The 14,257-nt window shown below is 43.2% G+C and overlaps 1 protein-coding gene across 1 annotated transcript in view; it reads right to left on the reverse strand.

Moving 5' to 3' along the window:
* Positions 1–14,257, reverse strand: part of ZNF804B (zinc finger protein 804B) — a 232,411-nt gene that overhangs the window by 15,774 nt on the left and 202,380 nt on the right. The window contains exon 2 of the mRNA XM_056857968.1: positions 8,223–8,366. Coding sequence (XP_056713946.1) covers positions 8,223–8,366 — 144 coding nt within the window. The remainder of the gene's footprint in view (positions 1–8,222; positions 8,367–14,257) is intronic.

Raw genomic sequence — 14,257 nt, forward strand, 5'->3', positions numbered from 1 at the left:
GTGAGTTCTATAGCTGAGAGGAGGTCTAAATCTCAGTCTATCTGAACTTCACTCTCTATTTACTATACAATGCTAACTCTAAACAAATATCTATGACCCTGTCATCACGGAGCACAGACAAAGCCCTCACCATCATTTTGACACCCCCCATACTTGCCTTCCCATGTTAGTATTCACTTATTTCCTCTTAATCTCCTCTTTAACCCTCTGTCCTTTCTGCCATCTATCAATGAAGGTGAGAAGGGCTGTACAGCTCCAGGAACAGAAGATGACTCCATTGGTAAATTCTCAACCCTCAAGACTCAGAAAGATTAGATTAAGTCTTGTAATGTATGCATGATTAACTAGCTATCTGATGTGTGGCCCCTTCAAGAGAAATAGCTGTGCCCCGGGACATTGGCTTCTGCAGAACTGACTCATCTAAGAGTGGCCTAGCAGGAGAAGGCTGGAAAACTGAAAGTATGTAGGTCTCAAGTCAGATGATTTTATAAAGTTGTCCGGCTGTTCTTTCTATCCTGGTGTGTTTTCATTCTTTCAAGCAGAGTACAGTACAGCGCTGTTATTCTGATTTTCTGACTACATAAAGAATTCTAGAATTTTCCAGCAACTTCACTGGCTAAAGTAGATAGATTGGGCTTTCCCACCACCCCACCTGAAGATCATAATGAGAGCATATGTGCCTCTGAGAAAACAACGAAAAAAGGGTTAAATTGACAGGTTTTCTTTCACGCACCACACAAAGTAGAAGGTATCTCTGGTAAATCCTTAGTTGTAGTAATAGAAACAACATCCTTCCCCCCCCCCTTGAAGATGAACCAGTATTGCTACAGCCTTTGGGGGGTGGGGTGGAGAACACTACTTTCAGTTCAAGCCCATTGATGCTAGTAAGTCCCACTAAAGTCAATGGGACCTACTTTCAGGTAAGTGTTCATAAGAACATAAATATGAGTTGCTTGATTTATATCCCAGGAGTGGGTTATGGTGTCCATTTTGAATCCTTCCACGCTATGTAGAATTATTTAAAATGTGCAGTCTCAGAGAAAACTCAGAACAGGTGATAGTACAAATATTAACACAGAACACTTCCTCTGACATGCACGGCTGGTTTGAGGTGCTAGAATCAGATAACAGAATTCCGCACTTCCTTGTATAATGTAATGCTTCACATTATTGTTCATCCAGTAGACTATCATCAACAAAATTAACTGTCCCATGGTTTCCCCCCACTAATTTAACGAGAGCTAAACTGCTAATTTACATGTTAATTAGCATAGTCTAAAAAGTAGTGGATGTAATTCTACATCTAACATTTAACAACTTAGTTAATCTAGACGTTGCATTTAAAGGAAGCTTCCGATTACTTGCTAGAGATTTCTGAAGTCCTGACGATGAAAGGAACCTCATTATTCTCAACAACATGTGGTTTTCAGGGATGAATACTGCTAATTTATTTGCATAATAAGAAAGTAACAAAGCAGTTCCAGTGCTCCAGGTGCATTGGTTCTTAATAAAGCCTATCTAACTGCATAGATTTGTGGATTTCAAATAAAGACTTGTATAAACTGACATTTAAAATGGGAATTTGTTGCCTCAAGTCATAACAAGTCACTAGACTGTGTTCAGTGGCATTTGATAATTCTGGTTCTGCTATCAAAGCACTGATTTCATAAATGTGATTGCAGTAATGTTCAAGCTAAGTATCTTGGCTGAAGTCAGCAATAAATTAATGCTTCAAAAATGAATACATCACATTAGAAAAGTAGGTAATATTGATTTCCATTTTCAAATGAAATGGGAAGACGGGTGAATAAAATTCATTTCAGAGATGCCACAGGAATATTAGGCATCTTTGAAATGTACTGTGTACTTTAAAAGGCAGCTAGTAACAGCATTATACAAAAAAGTATCACATTGCTCCTTCTTTGAGTAGATTCAGTTAGATTCAGAAACATTCTGAACAACCTATTCATGTAGTAATGAAATGGGTGGCTGGGGTGTATGAACACTCTACACAGGCATGAGATCTTACCTTTGCTTTTGTACAGTATTCATATGAACAAGATATAAAAATCTGGTTTCTTTCCACCAGGCACCATTTACCTTCATAGTTTAAAACCCTGCATCCCTTTATGGAAAAACATTATTACAAACTTTAGGATAATTAGGATTCAGTATTGCCCTCATATGCAGCTGGGCATGATGAACAAACAGTTGCTTAGTTTATATGGAATGTAGCTAAGCATAACACAGCTAGGCTCTGTCTTTCTGGAGACCCATCAAAGTTTTTTGAGCTGTCTTTTGTATTAATTAATTAGATGTAAATCTTTTGGGAATGCAGATGTATATATGAAAGGTAGGTTGGTATTCTGTAGTTAAAAACATCAGCTGAAATCCATAACATTGACAATGGAGGGGGGGTGCCTTCAGTGGGAGACCAACGTACTTACCAGTCTTTCAAACAAGTCCTCTTTGTCTACAGCACACTAGGCTGGAAGGGTGGTGGTAGTAGCATTCTGTCACACAGATGGGAATGCCAGGCTTTTGACTATTACTTTGTACACAACTTCCTGTCAATGATTCCTGGTTCTCCAGCCAGTTTAATGAACTGCAGCCCCTCTCCACTATGAAAGGCCATTGATACTAGCCCTGAAGCCTTCCTGGAGAGCCAGCAAGGTGAGGTGGTTTAGAGTGGCGGACTCTAATCTGGAAAAACAGGTTTGATTCCCCATTCCTCCACATGAGCGGCGGACTCTAATCTGGAAAAATAGGTTTGATTCCCCACTCCTCCACATGAGCGGTGGACTCTAATCTGGAGAACCAGATTAGATCCCCCCACTCCTCCATATGAAGCCTGCTGGGTGACTTTGGGCTAGTCACAGTTCTCTCTGAACTCTCTCAGCCCCACCAATCTCATAGGGTTGCCAGCCTCCAGGTGGTGGCTATTACGACTAATCTCCAGGCGACAAAGATCTGTTCACCTGGAGAAAATGGCTGCTTTGGAGGGTAGACTGTATGGCAATATATCCATTGAAATCCCTCCCCAAACTCCACCTTCCCTGGGTCCACCTCCAAAATCTCAAGGTATTTCCCAACCCGGGGCTGTCAACCCTAAAACCTCACAAGGTGTCCGTTGTGGGGAGGGGAAGGCAATTGTAAGTCGCTTTGAGACCCCCATAAAGTTAGAGAAAAGCAGGTCATAAAACCCAATTCTTCTTCTTTTTCTTCTTAGAATCTCTAGAGACATGGAAACCGTATTAATGTAGCCATGACTTAGGAACCATCAAAGACACCTAGTAATTGCACCTGGAGAGGGGTTTTCTTTTCTCAGAACCTTCGGGTCTTGAATTTGGAGCCGTTACAAACTACACTTGTAAGAAAGGCCTTAGGAGGTATCGCCTGTTGCAGACTCTCCCTTCTTTTGGTCTTCCCACGTTCACAAGGAACATTTTGCTCTGGAAAGGGGAGGAGATCCGGTTGGTAGTAAGCCCTCTACAAGCAGGGCCTGACCCTCAGAAGGGCGTGGTTCATATGGAGGTAGGATAGTTGAAATGGGAGGAGTCAGTTTCCAAGCTCTGACAGTTTCAAATTAGCTTGCATAACTAGTAGGGCTGTCAATTCGGTTTGGCCCGAACTGAAAATCAACCGAATTTCCCCTGATTCGGTGCTTTTCTGTTCGGACGGATCCGAACTCAAAACTGGCGGGCAACGGGGGGGGGGCCAAATTCAGCGAGTTCGGGAGTTCGCGAATAAATTCGGCAAATTCGGCCGTCAGTAAGCAGCATAACTGTCAGTAAGCAGCATTCTCCTCCCCCGGCCAATCGGTGGGCAAGCTGGGTCTTCTTCTGGCCAATCAGTCAGGATTGAGTACTGGAGGAATCAGCTGATGTGCGGCCCGGCCAGGGAGAGAGAGAGAGAGAGCGAAATCCTCGTGTGTGTGTGTGGGGTGCTTGTGCACATTCGCTCCTTTCTGTGGCTGCAGGGGGCACATTTTTTGGGGTACAGACACAAAACTTTCACTGGAACTTCAGATGAAGCTTCTTAAGGTACCCCCCAAGTTTTGTAAACATTGGGTCAGGGGGTCCCAAGATATGGGCTCCCCCCCTTTTTCTTTCCATGGCTGCAGGGGGCGCATTTTTGGGGGTGCAGATCCCAAACTTTGAGCGGAGTTTCAGACCAGTGTTCTTAAGATACTCCCCAAGTTTTGTAAACATTGGGTCAGGGGGTCTCGAGATATGGGCTCTCCCCCTTTTCCCTCCCCCCCTTTTACATTTATGTGGCTGCAGGGGGTGCTTTTTTTGGGGATATAGCCCCCAAACTTTTAGCATAGCTTCAGTGAATTATTCTTAAGATACTACCCAAGTTTTGTAAAGATGGGTTCAGTGGGGGCAGAAATATCGCCTCCCCCCTTTTCTCTTTCCATGGCTGCAGGGGGCGCATTTTTGGGGGTGCAGATCCCAAACTTTGAGCGGAGTTTCAGACCAGTGTTCTTAAGATACCCCCCATGTTTTGTGAACATTGGGTCAGGGGGTCCCGAGATATGGGCTTTCCCCTTTCCCCTTTCCCCTTTTCCCTATTGGGATGAATGGAGCAGCCGATCCTGTGTGCATCTCCTCTCCAGAGCAAAACGTTCCGTGCCTAATTGGAATCATCTTGGATTACAGCCCCTCTTGATGGAACAGAAGACAGCCACAGTAAGACCCCTTTGGGGGCTTTAATCTATAATTTTTCTCCTGTGTATGTGTGTGTGTGGGGAGGGAGCAGTTTCTGTGGGTGGGGGGGAAGCCAAAGGGGGCTTTCGTCGGTTCTGCCTGGGGTGTGTGTTCCCCCTCGAATCTCTAGCTCCCTGGTTTGAGGGGGGAGGTTTCAGTTGTGTGTTGCAAAGGTGTTGTTTAACAAGGTTGTGTTTGCAGTTGTTTTGCTAATTTCTCCGCTGTTGTCGGGGCTGGGAGCTTTGTGCGTGGGCGGCAAGCTCTGCTGAGAGATGCACAACATTAAGGGTGGGGGGGACCCCTTTCAGGGCCCATATCTCAGCCCCCCCATACCCAATCTTTACAAAACTTGGGGAGTCTTTCAATAAACGTCCTTTGAAGCTCTGCCAAAAGTTTGGGACCTCTAAGCCCAAAAATGCCCCCCCAGAGCCGCGGAAAGGCGCGGTTGTGTTTTTAATGGCTTTATTCGGCCGAATTTGTTTCCGAACTTTGAATTCCCGCCGAATTGAACGGATCCGAAGTGGGGGAGTTCGGACTTCGGCACGTACCGAACCCACAAGGGCCAAATTCGGCCGAATCCGAACTGTACCGAATTTTTTTTTTTGACAGCCCTAATAACTAGTGCAAGCTGATGATATCACAAAGTTCACAGCAGGATCACAATTTAAAGAGGCCAGAAAAAGGTCCTTTTAGCCAGAGATATTGACTACAATTGAAACAAAATTGCAGAGAGGGATGTGCAGCTATGCCCTTTTGTTGGAAGTGAAGTACTTTGTGCTGTCTCTTACCTCAGACTCCAGAGGTGGACAAGACTAGTGAGTCAGAGAGATAGCGGGACAAGACACTGGGGCATCCTTTCTCTACTGCTCTGAACTATCCTTTTGATTTCTGTAGATTGCTACTCTCAGGGAAACTTCCTTCCTTCCTTCTTCTTCCTCACCTCCTCACATACACAGGCCCTCTTCTCCATCTTGCCACCATGAGGGCAGGATGCAAGTCCTAGGCCTCTCTCTATCCTAGTTAGTTAGAATAGATAGTTAAAGGTAGTCCCCTGTGCAAGCACCAGGTCATTCCTGACCCAAGGGGTGACATCACATCCCGACGTTTACTAGGCAGACTGTTTTTACGAGGTGGTTTGCCAGTGCCTTCCCCAGTCATCTTCCCTTTACCCCCAGCAAGTGGGGTACTCATTTTACCGACCTCAGAAGGATGAAAGGCTGAGTCAACCTTGAGCTGGCTACCTGAAACTGATTCCCGTCAGGATCGAACTCAGGTCGTGAGCAGAGCTTTTGACTGCAGTGCTGCAGCTTACCACTCTGCGCCACGGGGCTCTTAAGTTAGAATAGATAGGGAACTATATTTTACTCTGTCCTCTCCAGAATTGGCTTTCCTACAATAAATGAAGTATATTAGTTGAATAGACAAAAGGCTCCAAGCAACTGTGTTCCTGGCACACACAGAGGTTTGGATGGGCTTCTCTGCGCACAATAGTCTTTGTGCACTCTGTTAAATTAACAAGGATTTGGGCATAACTAAGCCCTCAAAATCCAACACCTTTGTGTGCCAGGAATCCTGCATGGCTGTTTACTGGCTTGCAAATATCAAAGCTCAGAGAATTCTAGATGTGGTCTCAGGTCTACTCCAGGTTAAAACAAAAACAACAACAGCAAACATGACTGGCAGAATGTCCTAGCAATGATACATTTCTGTGCCTCACAGCACTGTATGGGAGAAACATGTGCTGCAGTTTCCACTCATGGTTTTATGTTGTTCTTTTAAATATATTGGCCTTTCATTTCTTCCCCTGCCAATCGGTTATTTTTTCAGAGTACTAAATCTACTTTTAAAATTAAAAAAAAGAGCTTTATTGCTTTTAACCATGATCTTTTATGATGGAAGGCAGCCAAGAAAAAACTGACTGGTGCGTCAAAATGGCATTTCCACTTTGCATAAATCACCAAGCAGAGAAATGTGATTGGGGCTTGCTGGGAATGGATCGATCAGAGTCCAGAAACAACCCTGACAAGTAGAAAAAGCAGATGACGCTGGAAATAAATCCTTTTTGTGTAGGCAAGAGGGATTATAGGATTAGCTTCACATGTTTTGGATCTGAAACTGTTTTTGTTTTATATCATTACAAACCTTTTATGGGCAAATTGAGTGGTAAAGAGAAGAGCAGTGGATTTTTTAAAAACACAATTAGCCTAGTTCTGTCTGGAAAACAATGCATTGGTCCTCATGAGCATTAGAAAGTATAACCAAAAGCTGTTTTGCTGTTGAATAAGGCAGTTTTAAGGATGTCAGCCTCCAGGTGGGACCTTGGGATCCCCCAGAATTACAGCTCATCTCCAGACTACAGAGATCAGTTTCCCTGGAGAAAATGGATACTTTGGAGGATGGATTCTGTGGTATTGTATCCCACTGAGGTCCCTGACCTCCCCAGGCTATACCTCCAATTCTCCAGGAGTTTCCCAACCTGGATCTGGCAACCCTACCCACCATCTCTGCCAGTGGCCAGCGGGGACCTGGCAACCCTATGTAGTATCTATCAATCACATCTTTAGCCTGTTCATCCTCCAAGGAACTTAGGATAGAATTCATGGATCACTCCTCTTCCTTTTTATCTTCTCATGAACCCTGTAAGGTAGGTTAGGTTGCAAAGGGGTGATTAAGGCCACCCAATGAAGTTCATGGTTGAGTTATTAAGCGATATTAAACAGTAAAACATATGACAGTCCAATGAACAAGTATAGTAGAACTGATTTCCTGAGATTTGATTTTTTAAAAACCTATTCCTATTCAGAAATTTAAATCCTAATTTATCTTTCCATAAACCACATCCCTGCTGCACCAGTTACCTAAGCCACACAATTTAAGCTCCTCTGCCCTATCTCTTGATTCGCAGGCTCAAGCAAGCAGCCAAACTAGGGAGGTTTATTAAGCTTCCTGTGGTCACTGTGCATGGCTGGAATGCTACTTTTCACTTGACAGGTTATCAGCTGTGTGAATCTGGGAGGGCGGGGTTTGGGGACGGGAGGGACTCCAATGCCATAGAGTCCAATTGCCAAAGGGGCCACTTTTTCCAGGTGAACTTATCTCTATTGGCTGGAGGTCAGTTGTAATAGTGAGAGATCTCCAGCTAGTACCTAGAAGTTGGCAACCACACCCCCCCCCCCAGCTATGGCCCTGACTTTGAGTAGCTTTGCAAAGTCAACATTACAAGGAAATGAAGCTCAGAAACTCATCCCCACCCACAAGAATAACTGCAAGTATCACAAGATAGCTTGGCTAGCCTCGGAAGATAACTTACTACTTGATGCCGACCAGTTCTGTTGGTAATATGAATTGTTCCCTGTGCAACTGGTCACGTGAGCTGCCTCAAACCTGTCCTTACTGTCACCGCCCCCCCCAATATCCACAGCCATAGTAAATTCAAACAAGCACACAAGATCTCTGCCTATTTTGCATGGCTCAAAACCAAACCACAACCTCTTGCGTGACTTTTTGGCTTACCTGTTTGTGAGCATGATCGTAAGAATTGATGTGGTTGTCGAACTCATGGTGTTTATGGTACTGCTTGTCACATAATTCACAGTAGAAGTTAGCCTTCACATCCTCTAGAGCCCTTGCTGCTGCCTTCTTCTTTTCAGCAAAATCCTACAAGGGGAGATGTAAAGAAAGGAAATATGGTTACTAATAATATCACTTATTTCTTTTTACTACAGCTGCCTATGCATTGAGGTCTATAGGGGCATCAAAACAAGCGAGGCCAGTGAAAAGCTTCAAGTGGGTGGGTGACTCACTGCACTGAAAATCCACCGCAGTGATGTGAAATGGTACTTCAGGTAGGCCCTCGATCTAAAGAAACGGATAGGAGCTTTTTACTGGACCTAAGACCGTAAGAAGATTAAAGAAACATTTACCCTCTACACTAATGAGTCCTCCAGTCCTTAAACACTGCACGGAGCCAAGGTGCAGTAGAACAAAAACACATTATAATGACAGGATGTTACAGTACAATGAGTGGGCTCTAATCCCTTTATCAGGCAGACGGTATAGTTAAGAGCTGAAAATGAACAACTCTGTACAAGCGGAGGTGGAATAAGCGAACCCTCACAGGAGTTTTAATAGGCTTGTTGGTCTTGCTAATGAGTGCTGCTTTCAGCAATCATACATTGAAAGTTGAGGGTTCTTTAAAAAAAAACCACAGTATCCCTGGATGCCTCGATGAAACAACAAGTGTGGAATTACACAAAAAACAACATTAAGACTGGGCCTCTTCTTGGAGGAGAAAACAGTTGCAGCAGTAGAACTTTTGTAAAGATGAGATACTGGCATGTAAAGGAAGTGTACTTCCTTGTGTGTGAAGTGCTGTCAAGTCGCAGCCAACTTATGGCGACCCCTTTTTGGGGTTTTTGTGGCAAGAGACAAACAGAGGTGGTTTGCCAGTGCCTTCCTCTGCATAGCAACCCTGGTATTCCTTGGTGGTACCCCATCCAAATACTAACCAGGGCTGACCCTGCTTAGCTTATAATTTAAAATTAGTGGGTACAATGCAACATAAATTAGTCATGACAAAGTCCCGTTGAAGTAAAATTGTATTTATTAATCATGACTGCAATCCTTGACTATTGGTTTCAATTGAATTTATTTGTAATTACATTTTGTTCAGTTATGCCTGATATTTCTAATGTATGGTGATCCTTTCATGTGCACTACTTATAATAATGGGGGGGAAAGGTAAAGGTAGTCCCCTGTGCAAGCACCGGGTCATTACTGACCCATGGGGTGATGTCACATCCTAACGTTTACTAGGCAGACTTTGTTTACGAGGTGGTTTGCCAGTGCCTTCCCCAGTCATCTTCCCTTTACCCCCAGCAAGCTGGGTACTCATTTGACTGACCTCGGAAGGATGGAAGGCTGAGTCAACCTTGAGTCGGTTACCTGAAACCAACTTCCGTCGGGATCGAACTCAGTTCGTGAGCAGAACATTTGACTGCAGTGCTGCATCTTACCACTCTGCACCATGGGGCTCCATATAACCATATGATAATTTACCCATTGTCCAAATAGTTCCATGAGTGAAGGAATACACTCTTTCTATACAGCCATCAATGCTGTTTTTACTTTTCTCTACAGCTTTAAGGTTGTTGTGGCATCTTTCAGAATTCTGTTGTGGTTCTTCACTTGTAAGGATGCAAGAAGGTTGACAGGATTTATAAGGAGGTATATATAGTCCTTAATTGTCCATAAATCCCAAACCTCAATGCAGTCTGCCTAGGTGACTTCACTGTGTCCATATTGCCCACAGGGTACACTTTGAGTTCACTTTGCTTTTTCAGCTTTACTGAACTTCTCCAAAATACTTCAAAGTTTCAGAACGACCCAATAACAAAACTGAACCCTGAATCTGATCTGAGAACAACACGCTTTGCTGGAAGGTCTGAATTCTTGAAAAACTGCCAAGGCCTTCTTCTCTTGGAAGGAAAACTGAGTCTGTTAGACCAAAATAATCTACTCTGCTCAACACTGGCCATTTTAAGTCCTCTTTGTCATTATCTTGTGAATGTTTGTATCTCTTGCAGGCAGTAATAGAGCATACCGGGGTGAGGGGTCCACAGTGTGGTACTTGTGGGTGCTATGGCACTAGGGGTGTGCATTCAGCAAAGCTGAACCAGAAAAAAGCTGAAAATATCTTATTGGTATTTTTCGGCTTTTTGAGGCTGAAAAAATGGCGCCTTTAAACAGTAGATTGCAAATCCCTATTCGAAAAAAGAAAAGAAAATCAGCTTTTGGGGGATCATTTTGGCATCACCGGCGACAACCTCTTTTAAAAGGAAAGAAAACCCTTCAGCACATATGCACTGAGCACTTTAAAGCTTAAATCCCCCTCCCTTCTTCTCCATTATAGTCTATGGGGCATCTTTCAGGGCTCGGGGGAGGGACTGTTTTTCTAATGTAGAAGCACCAAATTTGCAGCATAGCTGCTGGTGACTCTCTTTACAAGAACCCCCAAGTTTGGTAAAGAATGGGGCAGTCTGATTTTATGGGCCCCCAAATAGAGGAAAAATGGATTCTTCCAAGGAGAGTCACCAGCTATGCTGCAAATTTGGTGCCTCTACCTTAAAAAACAGCATCCCTAGAGCCCCAGAAAGATTCCCCATAGGCTATCATAAAACCCAACTTTTTTGGATTCCTGAAGAAAAAAAAACTTGGAAAAAATCCATACTGGTACGTGTATTCAGGAAAATTCAGGATTCCCAAAAATATTGGGATTCCAAATACTCGAATCCAAATTTCCCCCAATTTTTTTTTTGCACACTCCTACGTGGCACCCACCCACACCTTTCCTGGCACCCTCCAAGCGCTGTTAGAAAGTGAGCAGGGCTAGGTGGGACTCTTGCCGAACAGAGTTTCTGATTGGCTGTTGATCTGATTGGCTGTGGGGATTTTTTAAAAGTGGCTTTAACAGCATCTACCACCCCAGCACTATGGCATAGCACTGCACAACCGAAGGTAAGCCGTTTGTGTGCAAGAAAATATTTTAAACAATACATTCATTTTGAAAGGCATCCTGTTAAACAGAGCTTCTGCCTGAAATGTTGAAAGAGTTATGTATGATCTCATTCCTTGACATTTTGTGGCCCGCCTCTTGTGGTAGCCATTTGGTGGATAGATCCACTAATTGTGGCAGCCATTTTGTGATTGCGCCCACCACCCTGTGGCAGAATTCCAAAGGTGCCCTCAGAGTGAAAAAGGTTGGGGACCCCAGAGCACACACATTGTATGTATGTTGCCAGGAGACAAAGGGGGCCCACCCACAGCTATAAGGTTATCATTTAATTTTTATCAACTTTTATTTTTAACATATTGTCTGATGTTTAAGGGGTCCCACTTCATCAGGGACCCACGGCCACAGGGCCCACTTGCCATCGGGCAAGCTGACACAATGGCCAGTCTGCCACTGTGTACGTCTATCTCTCCACATTGTGGTTTGAAGTGGTAGTGTTGAGACACAAGTTAGCTATCTCATCTGTTTGTGAAAATTTTACCAGATCATCTAATACTTTAAAATGGCACCCCACTCAATTTGCAGAAACCCTTTCCCCAAAATTCCAGGAAGTCTTTTATCATTCATAGTGCCTCCTGGGTACTTCTACCTATTTGATTACATACAGAAATACGTCCCAAATGCAAACATTTAGAGCTGACCCATTTGATTACATGTGAGCTCTCTATTAAGTGGATGCTGCTCAGGGCTGTTTATTCATTAGCTCCATAAAGGTAAGTCCCCCTGTTCTTCTAATGAAACAGTTAAACTATTTTTAATGAGCTATCCTGAGGTTACACGAGAAAACCCCGTTACAGCTACTGATTGCTACTTTTTTAAGCTTACACTTATGCCCTATTGTTTTAATAACATTAATTATTCACAAGCCTCTCTGTATAATTAAAATGCATAAATTAGAATGTGGATGCAATAGCAGTAATTAAGTACAGACACATCCTGTTAAAGTCAAGTGCGGGAGGGTATTCTTTCCCTATGCAACATTTGTTCCGGGCAGAATGGGGAGGGGGGAAGACTGTGACATGCTGGAAAACATCCAAAATGTAATTGGTCTTTACAAAAAATATTTCACTGACAATGGCCTGTCAATTAAATATTTACAGCTTATTCCATTCCACTGAAGACAGGGCTCCTAACTGTTTGAGGTGCCCAGACTTATCGTGTCCTCTGTGACAAACCACTGGAACTTTCTTATTTAAAAGCACACTAGTCCTCCGAGTTTACCTTCGTCAGTTGAAATTAATACACAGTTAGCTTTCTATACAGATGGTTTTAAAATAGCAACCAATTAGCTCCCATGTGCATTTTAAGATAATCACGTCTACCTCCAGTGCCTGATTGCCTAATTACACTTGTCTGCCATGGGGAAAAGCTATAATTTCTAGCTTGCTTATTGATCTGAGGAAGGTATGGTGATTTGTTACATCATGTAGAGTTCCTTGAGGTCAGGCTGTTTCTCCCTACTAAGTTGTTAAACCTGATTCTTGTACCAAACTGTGCATAATTCTTGCCTCATTTATGTCTACATTTCATATTTTGGTAAACAAATTCCTATCTGGGTAGCTTATTTATAAGGTGCTTTAATTAGCGGAGTGTTTTGTAATCCTTATTGCCCTTGCCCTCTCAACAACCACTCAGAATAAATCACTATAATTCTGATGGTATGCTCTATACCTGCACACACTAAAGGGCATTCCATTCTGAAACTATTTGGTCCCTTCCCCAACTGATACCCTTTGGCCTGGCACACATAGGTCCAGGTGCACAGTCTTTATTTTATTTATGCCCTACTTTTCTCCACGACGACCTGAAGTGGTTTATGATATTTTTCCCATATCCATTTTATCCTCTCAACAACCCTGTTAGGTAGGTCAGGATAAGAATATGGAACTGGCACAAAATCACCCAGTGAATCACCCAGGAGAGCCACCGTGGTGTAGTGGTTAAGAGCGGTGGTTTGGAGTGGTGGATTCTGATCTGGAGAACCGGGTTTGATTCCCCACTCCTCCACATGAGCGGCAGAGGCTAATCTGGTGAACTGGATTTATTTCCCCACTCCTACACACAAAGCCAGCTGGGTTACCTTGGGATAGTCACACTCTCTCAGCCCCACCCACCATAGGGTGTCTGTTGTGGGGAGGGGAAGGAAAGGTGACTGTAAGCCAGTTTGAGTCTCCCTTCAGTGGTAGAGAAAGTTGGCATATAAAAACCAGCTCTTCTTCTTGAGTTTCTATGGCAGAGGGAGGATTTGGATCTGTATGTCCCAGACCCTAGTCCAATATAACCACTACACTATTCTGGCTCACTCCAATTTGCAATGGATCCAGCTGTTATCTTCTATGTGATACCAATCCATGCCTTCTATAGTACCTTCACAAATGCTCTGAACTTTGGTGCATAGACTACTGGAGGTGCAGAGAGAATTTATTATGCCACTTTTAAAAATAAATGCATTATCACCTCATGCATTAGTAACAGCAGATGTCTAGCAGAGTGATACAATCTGACAATTAAAACAGCCATGCAATGGTCATCTGTTCTCCTTTCACTGTCTTTAGTCAATCCCATATTCCTAGCTACATGGACTGTATGGATTGGCCGAATAACCCACTGATGGAGATAAAAGGGTAGAGAAAGAAGACATACGTAAAGGTAATAATTATACTTCAATAAATTTAGCCCATGTATGCCTATAACTTTTAAAAAAAAGTTGATGGAGAATTTTCACTGTAAATAAATACATCCATCGTGCCCTTGGCAGAAGTGGAACTAGCTATTGCTTTGACTCCTTCTTGTGAAAATCCCATTCATAGTATTCTGACATTTCCTTTTCTGATATCAGGAAAATCAGCGTAAATTGGTTTTCTAGAATGTAGCAGTGAGTCCATACAGTCAACTAGAAATTAGTTATTGAATCCAAGGGTTGTAAGGGTTGTTTAATAGACTGCATAGCCATTAAAGTATGCTGACCTAGACAATA

The sequence above is a fragment of the Euleptes europaea genome, chromosome 11 (assembly GCF_029931775.1).
Source record: "Euleptes europaea isolate rEulEur1 chromosome 11, rEulEur1.hap1, whole genome shotgun sequence".
Taxonomy (NCBI): Eukaryota; Metazoa; Chordata; class Lepidosauria; order Squamata; family Sphaerodactylidae; genus Euleptes; species Euleptes europaea.